Source organism: Erinaceus europaeus, chromosome 2 (assembly GCF_950295315.1).
Source record: "Erinaceus europaeus chromosome 2, mEriEur2.1, whole genome shotgun sequence".
Lineage (NCBI taxonomy): Eukaryota > Metazoa > Chordata > Mammalia > Eulipotyphla > Erinaceidae > Erinaceus > Erinaceus europaeus.
The window spans coordinates 201,482,205-201,496,619 of NC_080163.1; the positions used below are offsets into that span (position 1 = coordinate 201,482,205).

At 43.3% G+C, this 14,415-nt stretch overlaps 1 protein-coding gene across 1 annotated transcript in view; it reads left to right on the forward strand.

Moving 5' to 3' along the window:
* COL25A1 (collagen type XXV alpha 1 chain) overlaps positions 1 to 14,415 on the forward strand; it is a 234,056-nt gene that overhangs the window by 77,358 nt on the left and 142,283 nt on the right. Inside the window, exons 10-12 of the mRNA XM_060172381.1 lie at positions 1,070 to 1,129; positions 2,969 to 3,076; positions 4,036 to 4,071. Coding sequence (XP_060028364.1) covers positions 1,070 to 1,129; positions 2,969 to 3,076; positions 4,036 to 4,071 — 204 coding nt within the window. The remainder of the gene's footprint in view (positions 1 to 1,069; positions 1,130 to 2,968; positions 3,077 to 4,035; positions 4,072 to 14,415) is intronic.

A 14,415-nucleotide genomic window follows, 5' to 3' on the forward strand; every position in this document is an offset into this window, starting at 1 on the left:
AAAATTCTGACTATTGTAGGGGTCTTCTAATGAGGCACAGATGGGAACTTGCTGGAGCACTACCACCTAATGACATTTTTAACTCAGATTCTGCAGGAAAACAAAGGCAAATTGCACACATCCGCCCTCCAACTTAGGGCTTTTTTTTTTTTTTTAATTTGTGTAGAATCTCTGCTTAAAGGATTTTTTACGTGGAGAGAAGAAAAAAATAGAGGATACAGCTCATCTCGAAACTCTCCAACCACTGAATAGCCTTATCTATCAGGAAGGATTTAGCAGAAGGGATAAGATTCCCTCTCCTTTGCTGCCCTAGAAGTCTCAGCTCCCATGGAAGAGAATCAAAAGCATTAGGGCTGAATAAATATGTCTTCATGCTACAGACATCATTATATTGGCTCCCTCAAAAAGAAAATTTTTAAAAAATGTATATCCCAAATATGGGGGAAATCAGAGAGAAAAATACCAAAACTAATAAAATTAAAGAACTGGAAAATTGTCTGGTCTTTGCTAAAAATGGCCTCCAAACAGACTGGGGGAGAAATGAGAGAGTGGCGAGAGGAAGGGCAGGAGACAGGCTGCAGACACGTGAGGTGGTTGAGTATGACTGTGACTGTTGTCCATTTTGCTTGTATGGTGACATGGTCCGGGGGTAGAAGGGTAGGGGACTTAGAGGGAACAACTATAATGTCACATGTTGTTGGAAGAGAAATAGAACAAAGACAAAGTACCCCCTCCCCCAAAGCTCCCCAGCTGCTCATGCTAGAGGGGACACAGAAGTGTGCGGAGTTGACACAACATAGTGTTGGGAGAAGATTTCAGTGATGTCATGACAATGTCCCTGTCTCCCCGGGGGAGAGGAGGGTATCCCATGGGTCCTCCGCTTGATCCTTCCCTTCAAGGGAAAGTCCTACAAGGGAGGGGGGGTCGACTTGGTTGGGGAGTGTCCTCGTGTGTCCAAGGTGTGTGGGGGAAGGTCAGAGTGTCAGCAGGAGCACTGAGTTTGTCCACCAGTGTGATGTCTGTGTGACGTTTTGTGTCGTATTGTTTCGGTGCTGTGTCGTGTCCATAGGGTCTGCCAGGCTTCCCCACGGTTGCCGCTCTGCACACTAATCAGATCCTGACCGTCAAGGTTTGTGGTTTGGCACCAACGCCTGCTCTGTCGGTACCCGCAACCAGCATCAGAACAGGCAGGGACAGTCAAGCCTTCCTGTTGTGTTATCCACATCAAGTTACTGGGCACACAGCACCTCACCTGCACTGGTGAGGTCAAGTTCACAGGAAGAAGAAGACTCTTGAGCATAAAAGAAAGGAGGGTTTTAAAATACAATGAGGATCATGAAGAGGGGGTGGGCAGAACCATCCAGGATAGTGCACAGCCTAGGAGGCTACACTTTTCTGTAGCTCTGAGAATTTTTATGTCACACTGGAGAATGAGCCAAAGACCGTGTACATGTGCAGTACCATCAAGTGGCCTTGCCAGCCCAATTTTTTTTTTTTTACTGTTTACACACTTATGAAAACAAAGACACTAGTTGATACACTAGAACACCACTCAACCCTTAACAGCATCCTCCTTGGTGCTGTCCATGGTGCTGCCCTGTGGTGCCAAGGGTTAATCTTGGGTCCTCGCTTCTGGTAAGGCATGCATGTGACCTGCTGAGCTAGCTCCTGGGTCTCTGTGATTTTTTTTTTTAAAGCAGTTAAAGAGTTTGAAATCCCCTAAACTGCTGGCATCCATAATTGGCAGTCAAGTTCATGCCACCTTATGCTGGTTGACGAGTCGGACGGATATCGAGCTGGTACTTTGTCTCTGACCCTTTTGCTCAAAGTGAAGGCGCAGGTGACTCAAACAGACCTGCTCATTGGGTGTTCAAGATTATGCCAAAAAAAAGGTTCAGCGCTCACAATAAAATGATGGGTTACAAAAAGAGAGGTGGGAATGAGGGAGGACCGAAACTAAAAAGCAGCTTCTATTTCACTGAAGAAGAGCCCAAGGGTCCATGTCAGACACAAGTGCCAGTTCCATTTTTGCTGAATGACCATTATAAGTCTAATATGTGTATCTTTATTTCTTCCTTGGCAACCTTCTGATGTCTATTCCTCAACTCTCTCATCTCTGAACTTCAACCTTTGACCTCACCTGACTGATCAGATGGTGTTTCCTAAAATCAATCATGGCTTTCTCTCTGCTGATCAGCAGCTCATTAAACGCCGCCTGATTAAGGTAGTGCTTCTCCTTGCCCGTCCTTGCTGGTTCTCCTGTTCACTCGGTGATTCTTCTGGGGGCTGTGCTGCTGCCACTGACGGCTCCTGGGCGGGGGGGGGGGGTGAGGGGAGGGGCGCACTGCTTGCATCTCTGCTAAATAGAGCGAAATTGTGTGTCCTGAGCTGCCTTTGTTCGACCTGTTTATATGAAAGTAGCAAAAATATGCAGCCTGTCTGATTTCCTTAAGGGGAGAGAGGAGAAGGAGGGGGAAGGAGGGAACCCTCATTCAAACAGGTGCAGTTTTCAAGCTTTCTAGCTTTGATACTTTATAATAAATATTATTCTGCTTAAGGACAGCCTCGTGTGCTGACTTGTCTCGATTACAGAAATGCACACATGTTTGTCCAGTTATAAATGCAGCCTTTTCATTAAACAAGCTGAAGGAGACGGTGTAGGCTTAGAATGGCTATGGCTACGGCTACTCACCAGCCTGGTCCAGCTCCATATATAGCGATAAATGCTGGTGCTGGTTCCTGAGCTGTTTTGATCTCCATAGCATCCACTCCACCAGGCTCGCTGCTGCATGAATATGTATTTGCTCCCTGCGGACAGGCAAATTGCCTGCAGGCTTGGTGTCCCTGGAGGTTCTGGTTCTTTTCATTGTATAAATGTGGATTAGAGCTTTCACATGGGCAGCGTGGAAAAGATGACTTGAGTCTATATCTTTTATGCTCATGGCTAATTGTCCCCTTCTGATTGTAGGGTGACCAAGGCCAGGCTGGGCCCCCAGGCCCCCCAGGCCCTCCAGGTCCAAGGGGTCCCCCTGGGGACACAGGAAAGGATGGTCCCCGGGGAATGCCAGGAGTGCCCGTGAGTGACTTTTCTTGCATCCTTTGTTCTCACAGGACTTGGTGTGCTTGTTTTCAGGGCTGAGAGCTGGGGTGGGGAAGAGGCTAGAGGGTAAGGGGTTAAGGGACACCATGGCGGCGGGGGTGGGCAGGGTGGCAGGGAAAGTCTGGGGGAAGAGAGGGCAGTGCTGGATCAAGGATCAATACCCACGCAGACCACGGGGCCCTGCAGGTAAGTTGGAGGAGATCTGTGATTGGCACGGGTTGCTCAAGCATGTCCCACAAGCACAGAGGGCATCCATACCTTTGGTAACTAGAAAAATAGGAGTGGTTAAAACCATTTTGACTATGGTGCACTACTTACTAGATCACTGGTATTTCTAAACAAGTTTTTAGAGACAAAAGATAAAGGTAAGAAGATCAGAGTCAGAAGAAAAAAAAAACACTAAATATTACCTCATCCTCTAAGTGAATATGCCTCATTTGTTTATATAAGTATAGAGCACCTGTCACAAAGGCATGGATTTTTTTTTTTAATTTCACAAAATAGTATTTGAACTGCAGTCAGAGCATCAGAGATAATGTGTAGGCGCTATCAAACCACTCAAAAGAGATTTTTAAATTTTTATTAGTGATTTAATATTGTAATAGTAATTGTCTGTCTAAGCAGAGCCTTTTCCTGACTTTCAACACGATCACTGCTATCAGTGTTACTTAGAATACCTTGTTTGCACAATATTAAGATCTCTGTCACAATATACTCATTTTCTTAAGTCCTAAAATGTTTACAAAACCCATATGAAGAAAGAGTTCTTGTTCTCTTACTTGCATTGTGTTTGCATTTCTCTGTTATGTCTGTCTACAAAGAGTATAACTTGACATCCATGTGCTCAGCGAATATTGTAAAAAGGGGAAACTAAATGATTTTTAATGTTGACAGCAGTAATAAAATTGTCATCATTCTTCCCCCCCCCCCTTAAGGGTGAGCCAGGGAAACCAGGAGAACAAGGCTTGATGGTAAGTATCTCAGTTTCTCTCTTCATACTAAAAATAACAAGAGGCTGGTGAATGCAAACGTGCGCCCGTCCTATGACCTGTGAAAGAAAGAGTGAAATTAGCACAAGCTAATGAATCCTATGTATTTGGATAGCAAAGATTCTAAGACAATAACTCCACAGAACTAGTAAGGAAAGGGAAAGAGGGAGGCTAAAATGATTAAGATGAATAAAATAAACTCTAGATTCAACCTCTGGCACCACCACCACCCTCCCCCCTCAAAAAAAATAATAATAACAATGAAAACAACAGCAAAAAGAGCTTATGTCAAAATTCAAGAAATTATTCTCAGTGGTAACTTTGCACCTTGATCTCTCAGGAGCTGAAGCTTCTTAAAAAAAAAAAAAAAAAAAAAAAAAAAAAACACAATAGAAACTTAAAACGTGCTTGTGCGATCAAACCTCCTTGTAGCTTCATCCTGGTCAACAGTCAGAATGTATCCCCTCCCTTACATTGCTCATTATTCAGAAGGCATTCTGAGAGTTCTAGTCTGTCCTCACATCCACACACCCCACTTGGACTTTTCTTGTACACATACACTGCTTTTCCACCCTGAGATCCATGACAGTGTCTAGATCCATAGAGTTCTGAACTCCAGTAGATATGTTTTAAGGTGATAATCATATCTTCCTTAAATTTCTTTTTTTTTAATTTATTTATTTATAAAATGGAAAGACAGACAAGATCATAGGATAAGAGGGGGACAATTCCTACCACCAGAACTCTGTATCCCATCCCCTCCCCTGATAGCCTTCCTATTCTTTAACCCTTTGGGAGTATGGACCCAGGGTCATTATGGGGTGCAGAAGGTTCAACGTCTTTAAATTTCTGTCTACTCCCTGGAGAATACTATGTGAATAACAATATAATCCCACCCCCCATACACAATTTCAAGCTTAGTAATATTAAATACAAATGTTCCTCCTCCTCAGTGAAGTACATTATTCTCTTAGCAGGCCCCAATTTCTTGGTTGCTTTTTTTTTAATTATTTCTTTTTAAAATTTTTTAAATTTATTATCTTTATTTACTTATTGGATAGAGACAGCCAGAAATCAAGAGGAAGGGGGAGATAGAGAGGGAGAGAGACAGAGCGATACCTGCAGCCCTGCTTCACCACTCATGACGCTTTCCTGCTGTAGGTGGGGACCAGGGACTCGAACCTGGATCCTTGCGCATTGTAACATGTGCGCTCAACCAGGTGCGTCACCACCCAGCCCCAATTTATTTCTTGATTTATTAGATAGAGACAGAGAATTTGAGAGTAAAGGGAGAGAGACAGAGAGACACCTGCAGCCCTGCTTCACCACTCATGAAGCTTGCCCCCTGCAGGTGGGGACCAGGGGCTTGAACCTGGGTCTTTGTGCATTGTAGTGCGTGGCGCACCTGGCCCCAATTTCTCAGTTCTTATAGAAAAAACATTTTTTATTGAATGTTTTATTTATTTGTTTATTCCCTTTTCTTGTCCTTGTAGTTTTACTGTTGTATTGATGTCATTGTTGTTGGTTAGGACAGAGAGAAATGGAGAGAGGAGGGGAAGACAGAGAGGGGGAGAGAAAGATAGACACCTGCAGACCTGCTTCACCACCTGCGGATGGGGACCCGGGGGCTCGAACCGGGATCCTTAGGCCATCCTTGCACTTGGCGCCACATGCGCTTAACCTGCTGCGCTACCGCCCGGCTCCCGGGGCATTACTTCTATCACCCTCTTTCCTTTCATGAAACTCTTCAGATTTAAGTCATGGCCTCTTTTTTTTTTTTTTTAAGTGCAGCATCTGAAACCACAAAGGTTCAGAGACTAGGCGTAAAGCCTGCGCCTGGAGTGCACTGTACAACTCTAAAAGGTGCGAAGTCGCTCCTGAAAGAGAGCTTTATGTGTGCAAAAGTGAATGTTCTTCTCTAAGTATAGATTTATTTTCCTTTTTGTTCTTTGTTGAGGGATTCATGGTTTACAGTTAACAATAAAATGCAGTAGTTTGTACATATGGATCGTTTCCCAGTTTTCCACATAACAACTCAACCCTCTTTAGGTAATCCGTGAATTTTCTGAGTCAGCATACCGCTGTTCAAACAAGATCAGGAAATTGAATCTGGGAGTCTGGGGGGTAGCGCAGCGGGTTAAGCGCACGTGGTGCAAAACGCAAAGACCAGATGATGGCTGGTTGGAGCCCCCCGCTCCCCACCTGTAGGGGGGTCGCTTCACAGGCAGTGAAGCAGGTCTGCAGGTGTCTATCTTTCTCTCCACCTCTCTGTCTTCCCCTCATCTCTCCATTTCTCTCTGTCCTATCTAACGACATCAATAACAACAACAATAATAAATACAACAACAATAAAAACAGCAAGGGCAACAAAAAGGAAATAAATAAGTATTTAAAAAAGAAATAGAATCATATCCCAGACCCCCCCCCACTTTACCATCTCTCCCAGCACCCCCTTCATTGCCCCTCCCACCACTGTAGATTAGTTTGCCTGAATGTCAGCTTTATATTAATAGAATCATACGGTATGGGGCCAGGCAGTGGCACACCTGGTTAAGGGCGCACACTGTGGTGCACAAGGTCTCAGGTTCAAGCTTCCTGTCCCCACCTGTAGGGGAGAGCTTCACAAGAGGTGAAGCAGGACTGCAGGTGTCTCTCTGTATCTTCCCCTCCCTATCTCCCCCTTCCATCTTAGTTTCTCTCTGTCTCTATCCAAAAGTAAAAAAAAAAAAAAAAAAGATTCATACGGTATGCACACTTTAGTGTCTGGCTTCTTTCATTCAGTGTTCTGTTTGGGAGATGATCCGCTTCTGTGTTAATCGTCTTCCCAGCTGGTTTAAATAAATAAATAAATAAATAAATAAATAAATAAGAGGAAGAACCTCACTTCCTCAACTTCCTGTTAAAACTACATCACTCAGATCACAGTAAATAAATGAATAGCTTGTCTGACCTGGGGCAAGTCACTTAACCCTCTGATTTCTCATCTGTAGAGAAAGGTTAATAAGGCCCTCCCTGCCTCCCTTATACGTTGCCAAAGACAAATGTGATACATTAGGAGAGAGCACTTGTAAACTATATAATGAAGCACGTTAGGAGCACGTTATTATTATTATCACTCAATTGTTCCCTCTGGAGTAAATTACAGGTGAGCATGGATTTGTATAACAGATGCATGTATTCCTGTAAAATTTGGTAGGAATCAGATTTTCATAAATCAACATATAGTAAATGTGCTGGAGAATTTTGCTATTTAAAGCAATCCAATTCAGAATCTTTGTGTCACGCAGTGTAACCCTCTAACTCCTCTTTCCAGAAAACTGAGTATTTATGTCTGATATTTACTTCCAGTGATTGAAAAAAAAGTTCATTTACTACAAAAAAAAAGGTCATTATTTGTGCTTCTTAACTTACATAGCACCTGTATATTTTAGCCTCTGTCGAGGAGCAGATAGGATACTGAAAATGTAATTACAGATTACAGTTTTTAGGAAATGAAAATCTTCCTTAGAATTTTTTGTAATATTTATTTATTTCCTTTTTGTTGCCCTTGTTGTTTAACATTGTTGTGGTTAGTGATGTTGTCGTTGTTGGATAAGACAGGGAGAAATGGAGAGAGGAGGGGAAGACAGAGAGGGGAGAGAAAGACAGACACCTGCAGACCTGCTTCACCGCCTGTGAAGCGACCCCCCCTGCAAGTGGGGAACCAAAGGCTCCAACCAAGAAATTTTTTTTCTTTCAAAATTGTGTGTGTGTGTGTGTGTGTGTGTGTGTGTGTGTGTATGTTATACAAAGCCTAAGGGAGAGAACTATGTGACCTCAGAAGTTCCACCTGGGAGTACTCAAGAGTGTATAACTATAGCCTCTAATTTTTTTTATGGATTTATAAAATGTAGGCAAGCATTCCTGTTCTTCCTACTTCGCTGAGTCATAGTGAGAATCAAGTGAATGAATAACAACATGAAAAAGCATTGTGCACCACAAGTAGTTCAGTGAATGCAAGGCATGACGGTTAAAACAAATGTCCATGACATAACTGAGCACGCAGAAAGATCATCCCGTGAAATCCCAGGGGGACAACGGTGTGGCTGGTGGAAATCCATTACGCTACCACATGTCCACTGCCGGGGCTGAGTGTGTGTCACTTATTCCTTGTGTACGATTTATGGTCATCATGGTTTTTTATTCTGCAACACATACTCTGCACTATCTATCTTTCCTTACACGCCTCATCTCACCCACTAGTTACAACTAAGGAAAGTCAGTGAAACACCACTGCTTTGTATCGTCAAGGGTGCACAAGACTCAGCAAGCTTGTTGATTTGCATTGTGGGAAAGTGTCAGCTTATTGGGGGTATAAGAGGTGTCTTGAGGGGCTTAGGAACTGAAATGATGACGGTGTTGGTGATCTGTCTCTCATCACAAAATGCAGGAGCTAGGCCCAGTCTACAAAAACTGTTTATGAATGTCAGGCGGGGAACTGCTTTTTCTAATCCAGGATATGTACTTCATATTGCAAAAATAATCATTGGGAGATGAGCAGCACCTCTGATAGAATTTAAAAACAAAAAGGAAGGAAGGAAGGGAGAGGAAGGAAGGGAGAAAGAAATAAAGGAAGGAGGGAAGGAAAGAAAGAAAGAAAGAAAGGAAGGAAGGAAGGAAGGAAGAAAGAAAGAAAGAAAGAAAGAAAGAAAGAAAGAAAGAAAGGAAGAAAGAAAGAAAGAAAGAGAAAAGAGAAAGAGGAAGGAAGAAAGGAAGGAGGAATGAAAAAAGAAAGAAAGAAAGAAGCAAGGAAAGGAAGAAAACAAAGACAGAGTTGGGTGGCCGCACAGCGGGTTAAGCGCAGGTGGCACAAAGCACAAGAACTGACATAGGGATCCAGGTTCGAGCCCCCAGCTCCCCACCTGCAGGGGTGTCCCTTCACAGGTGGTGAAGCAGGTCTGCAGGTGTCTTTCTCCCCCCCACCACCACCACCCGCTGTCTTCCCCTCCTCTCTCCATTTCTCTCTGTCCTATCCAACAATAAGGGCAACAAAAGGGAATAAATAAATATTTTAAGAAAAGAAAAAAAAAAAAGAAAGCTTGCCGCTAAGCAGTCCCATATTGATTTAGTCCCTTGGGCATCTGTTTCATGAGCGTGACCTTTGGATTTTTTGAGGACTGAAGGATGCGATTCTAAAAGATGGACTCCTGAACTGAAATTAATTGAACTCCATCTAAACAAAGAGAAAACTGCTCCAGCCCATAAGACTCGACCCAAGAATCAAACCAATGACTACAATTGCAGTGCACAAATGGGCTTTTATTTCTTGGTGCTTCAGAAGTGTTAGTACTTTTTGAAATAGTACTTCCCAAGGTGTCCTTCCATTTTATATTCTTTGTGTCTTTCTTTGACAAATGCAGAAGCTGATTTCTCTATAGCATAAAAGACAAATTGGAGATGGATGGATAGATAGATAGATAGATAGATAGATTGATTGATTGATTGATAATTAGTGTGCTAAGAAGTATCAGTTATTTTAGTTAAAAGTGTCCATGTACAAAGTTTCATTGACCAAAATGCTTTTCTGAAACCCTTCCTTCCTACTTCCATCAAGGTGTACCAACTCCAGGTAGTTTCATTCATATCTCTCTCTCTCTCTCTCTCTCTCTCTTTCTCTCTTAATTATGAACATACTTTAAATACCATTCATCAGGCCCTAATGCAGAATCCAAAATTTGAGGGTGTAGGGGGTGGAATTCTCCACCAGTTTTCTTTAAAGTGAAATTTAGATGTTAATCTGAAGGGCTTATAGATATTTTAATATTTTAATTTTGCCTACAAACATGTTTAATACATTTGGGTCAAGAGACAGTAATGCTTTTTTAAGCTGGCCAGTGACATAAGCATAAGTAACCACTTCGGCTTCATTCCCAATGAAATGGCTGTGAAGAATATTCAGCTCCAGGGTCCTGCTCTCCTGCAGGCCTGAGAAAGCTTGTACTTGGTCGCACTTGATTTGGCCAACTCTCTTGTCAGAGACAAAGCAGGCTTCTCTTCCTGCCAACCCCCCCCCCCCCACACACACACACACACACACCAACCCTTCAGCCGCCCACACAACAGAAATGACCCAAAACACCTTAGCGCTCTTTGTTCTTAGAGTAGATTTCACCATGAAATCACCTTTGGTCAAACCTGCACTGCTTCAGCTGCCATGGCAACCCTTCTCAGGCTACAAATCACCACCACACCAGATTGTCCTTGGGCTCAGGAGAATTCTGCACCCACCAAGCTCTTCCCACCTGCTAGGTTACCCTGTCCTGAACCTGGGATGCTGTATTTTCTGAATGGTCAGCATGTCACATCAGACTGAAAAGACAGTCTAAGGGCTGAAATCAGTGACTTGAATTCTCTCTTAGTCTCTTTTTGGTTTCCTTCACCACCTCCAGACTGTGTCATCTCCAAGTCACCTAAGATGTTTTCACTATAAATGCATTGGAGACATGGGACTTAGTCATTTCTCTGTGTAATGTGTACATATTAATGCCATCTGTAAATAGATGGTTTGGATAGTCGTACGCTATTTTTAATAGAAGGAAGTCTTTATTTTTGTTGTTGTTGTTTGTTTGTTTACCCTTGATGACAGCTCTGAAGCTCCACATTTTTTTATTGGAGGTGGGGGTTAAATTGTTCACAGTAAATACAATAGTTTGTACCTGTGTATAGTCTCTCAGTTTTCTGCAAAACACTTTTCCCCCACCCCAGCCTAGGTCCTCCTCCACCATCAGGCACTGGGACCTGAAAGTCCCCCACCCCAGGGTCCTTTCCTTTGGTCCAATACACCAAACCCAGTCCAATTCATGCTTTGTGTGTCCTCTTCTGTTCTTATTTCTCATCATCTGTCCTTGAGTGGGATCATCCCATATTCATCCTGCTCTTTCTGGATTCTTGCACTTAACAGGATTCAGAAAGAAGTCTTTAAAATGGTCCCCTTAAAATCTATGATAACTACTCTGGCTAACGCTCAATTTTAACTTTAAAATCCAACCGATGGTAAGGCTAGACCCCAAAGCTAGAGCCCCGGTTACGGGTCTGAGGACAGTTTATAGGAACTATGTGTCTGAATGGATTCTTACACAAGGAGGAGAGCACTGCTCTCTGTTCACTTCCTCTGGGAAGATTTCCCACTATCACTCACAAGCTAAGGTAGAAGCTGGCCTCTCCCCTCTGCCAGAGCATATCAGCTGTGTGCTTAGACAGTAGTGTTTGTTCCCTGATCTAGACGAGTGGGTGGTATGAGTTTGTGAATCAGTTAAACCAGAAAAACGGCATCAGATTCATAGTTTGCTCTCAACAGGTGTCATTCATTACCAGCCAGGAGAAAGGAAAAGGCAGGACAATTCAAGATGGATTACTAGAAAAGCTACATGTTTTTTTTTTCCTTCCTGCATTAAAAATTTTAGTTTACTTATTTACTAGAGAGACAGAGAGAATGAAAGAGAACCAGAGAGCTGGGGACACAGCACAGTGGTTATGCACAAAAAACTTTGCTGCCTGAGGCTCTGAGATCCCAGGTTCAATCCCCAGTACCACCATCAGCCAGAGCTGAGCAGGCCTCTGGTCTCTCTCTATATCTTTCTTTCTGTATCTTTCATATTAATTAAAAGGAGAGCCAGAGTGTCACTCTGGTTTATATAGTCCTGGGGGGGTCAAACTCAGGATTTTATATTTGCACGTTCTATACACTATGACTGTACGTTTCTTATTCCTCTGTTCCACTGTTGTGTTTCTTATTCCTCATGCACGTGTTAGGGATTATGTGGATAACTGAATTCATGAATATGCAGGATTTTCCATAAGGACAGTAGGAAAGCAAGTACATCAACTTACACTCACACAGTATGACTGTAGAAAAGATTCAGAGAAAATGTTGGGAATCTCTCTGTTCACCCTTCAGGGATCAAGAAGCAGTGGTCAAGCAAGTTCATCACTTGAGCACAGTCACAAAGTTGTCAGCAGCGGAACTAGCCTAGAAGCAGCTTCACCTGATTATAGTCTTTTTTTTTTTTTACTTTATTTTTCTCTTGGTTGCCCTTGTTGTTTTAGTTATTGTTATTGATGTCATTGTTGTTGGATAGGACAGAGAGAAATGGAGAGAGGAGGGAAGACAGACGGGGAGAGAAAGATAGACACCTGCAGACCTGCTTCATTGCCTGTGAAGCGACTCCCCTGCAGGTGGGGAGCCGGGGCTCGAACCGGGGTCCTTATGCCGGTCCCTGCGCTTTGTGTCATGTGCACTTAACCCACTGCGCTACCGCCTGACTCCTGTGATTGCAGTCTTATCCACCCCATCAGGCTGTTCCAACATGGCGCCCACTGGCTTCCTATGGTCACTGAAATGTAAAGTAGGAGCAGGCATGGTCCTGCAGTAGGAAGGCTCTGAGGAAGTTAAGATGTAGCATTGCAAATAGAGTAGTTGGCAGGGACAGAAACACACAGCACCCTTCATACCAGATCCTGTAAGACGGGCTACCTCTCACCCTCATTTTGTGAATGAGTAAACTAAAGCCAGAGAAGCTGATTTAAGTGAGACAGTGTCTCTGTTGGCCTCAGAATCTGTCCCCCAGACCTATGTTCCTCTCCTCGGGTCTGTCCCTTGTCTGGCTGTGGTGTCCTTACCTGGGACTTCTTTCTGGTCCTAGGTCCCCACAATGGAGCTGAGTTTCTCTGCTCCCCACTACTTGCTCCCCATTTAGATTTCTCTTTCTATCTCCCAGGGCGAGAGGGTGGGGAGAGAAAGAGAGAGAGAGAGAGAGAAACAATATTAGGAGTTTCATCCCTAACAGTCATACAAACCATGATTCAGGTGCTTTGGTTAGTGGCTACCATACTGGATTGATGCAAAGTTGTCATCATTCCAGAAAGTTCTGTTGGACGGTGAAGATCTAGATAGTAAGTAGGGGTAGGGGAGATAGCATAATGGTTATGCAAACAGACTGTCAAGCCTGAGGCTCCAAAGTCCCAGCCCGGTTCAACCCCCTGCACCACCATAAACAAGAGCTGAGCAGTGCTCTGGTGTTTCTCTCTGTCTCTCTCTGTCTCTGTCTCTCTCTCTGCATCTCTCTCAAAAAATAAAATATATTTTTTTAAAAAGTAAATGTATCAGGATAGCAGATAAGTCTATGCTGTAGTCCTAAACCCAAGCTCTTCTGCTGACAACTGTGGGATGTATCTATTTTAGCAGCGAGAGTTTCTCAGCATCATTGATTTAAAATAGGAAACACACTTCTCCTTTACGCAGCCGAAATATTTTTCACTGAGTGTGATGGAGGGGGGTAACCCTTTGTGAATCATAAATTTGTTTCCTTTATAATCCACTAGGGAAGTGTGCTTCATCACAGAGGGCAGAAGGGAGCCTGTTAATTTTTCTTTCTTTCCGGGTCGTTTCCACTTTGGGTTCAGCAACAAGAAACAATTTATTTAGTATTTAGAGGGGATGCCGTGAGCTCATTTAAACCCTGGATATCTATCTACTGAAGAAGTCTGCTTGGGGACCTAGCTGGAACGTAGATTCTTAAATCCTAGATCTGTCTTTAATCTGCTGGTGGTAGTTAACATTCAGCACTGGGTCTTGGGTCCTGGTTATGTCAAGTGACAAGAAAAATGTATGACTTCTTTAATTTCCTGAGTTTTAAGAGACCCCTCCAGAAAAGGTCACAGGTTTATAATTTTGAGAAGCAGCATTAAATGAATCTTCCTGCTTTCATATTTTCTTCCCCAAAGTGAACACATATGATAGAGGTGTCAGGAAGAATGCTTTTCTTAAATAATAGCTACTCCATTTAACCCTTTTTTTTTTTTCTGCCTCCAGGATTATCGCTGGGGCTCCGTGCCTGCACTATGAATCCTCTGCTCCTAGAGGCCATTTTTTCCATTTCATTGGATAGAGACAGAGAGAAATTGAGAAGGGAGGGGAGATAGAGAGGAAGAGAGAGAGAGAAAGAGAGAGACAGAGAGAGAGAGAGACATACAGACCTGCTTCACAGCTTGTGAAGCGAACCCCCTGCAGGTAGGGGCCCGGGGGCTCAAACTGGGATCATTGCACCCATCCTTGCACCTCGTACCTGCATTTAACCCCGTGCACTACTGCCCAGCCCCCAAGATTTCTTTTCACTAAATTTTTATGAGTGGTTATAATGACATTTATATATGCCTCACTTACAAGCTCTCAGTGAGACCTCTTCTTGAGGAATTTCTCCAAATAATGGAAAGTATGAAGTGTTATTAGTGGAATAAAAATCTCAAATACTTACATAGAAGCAGCTGTTTCAAAACTGGGAGTATGTG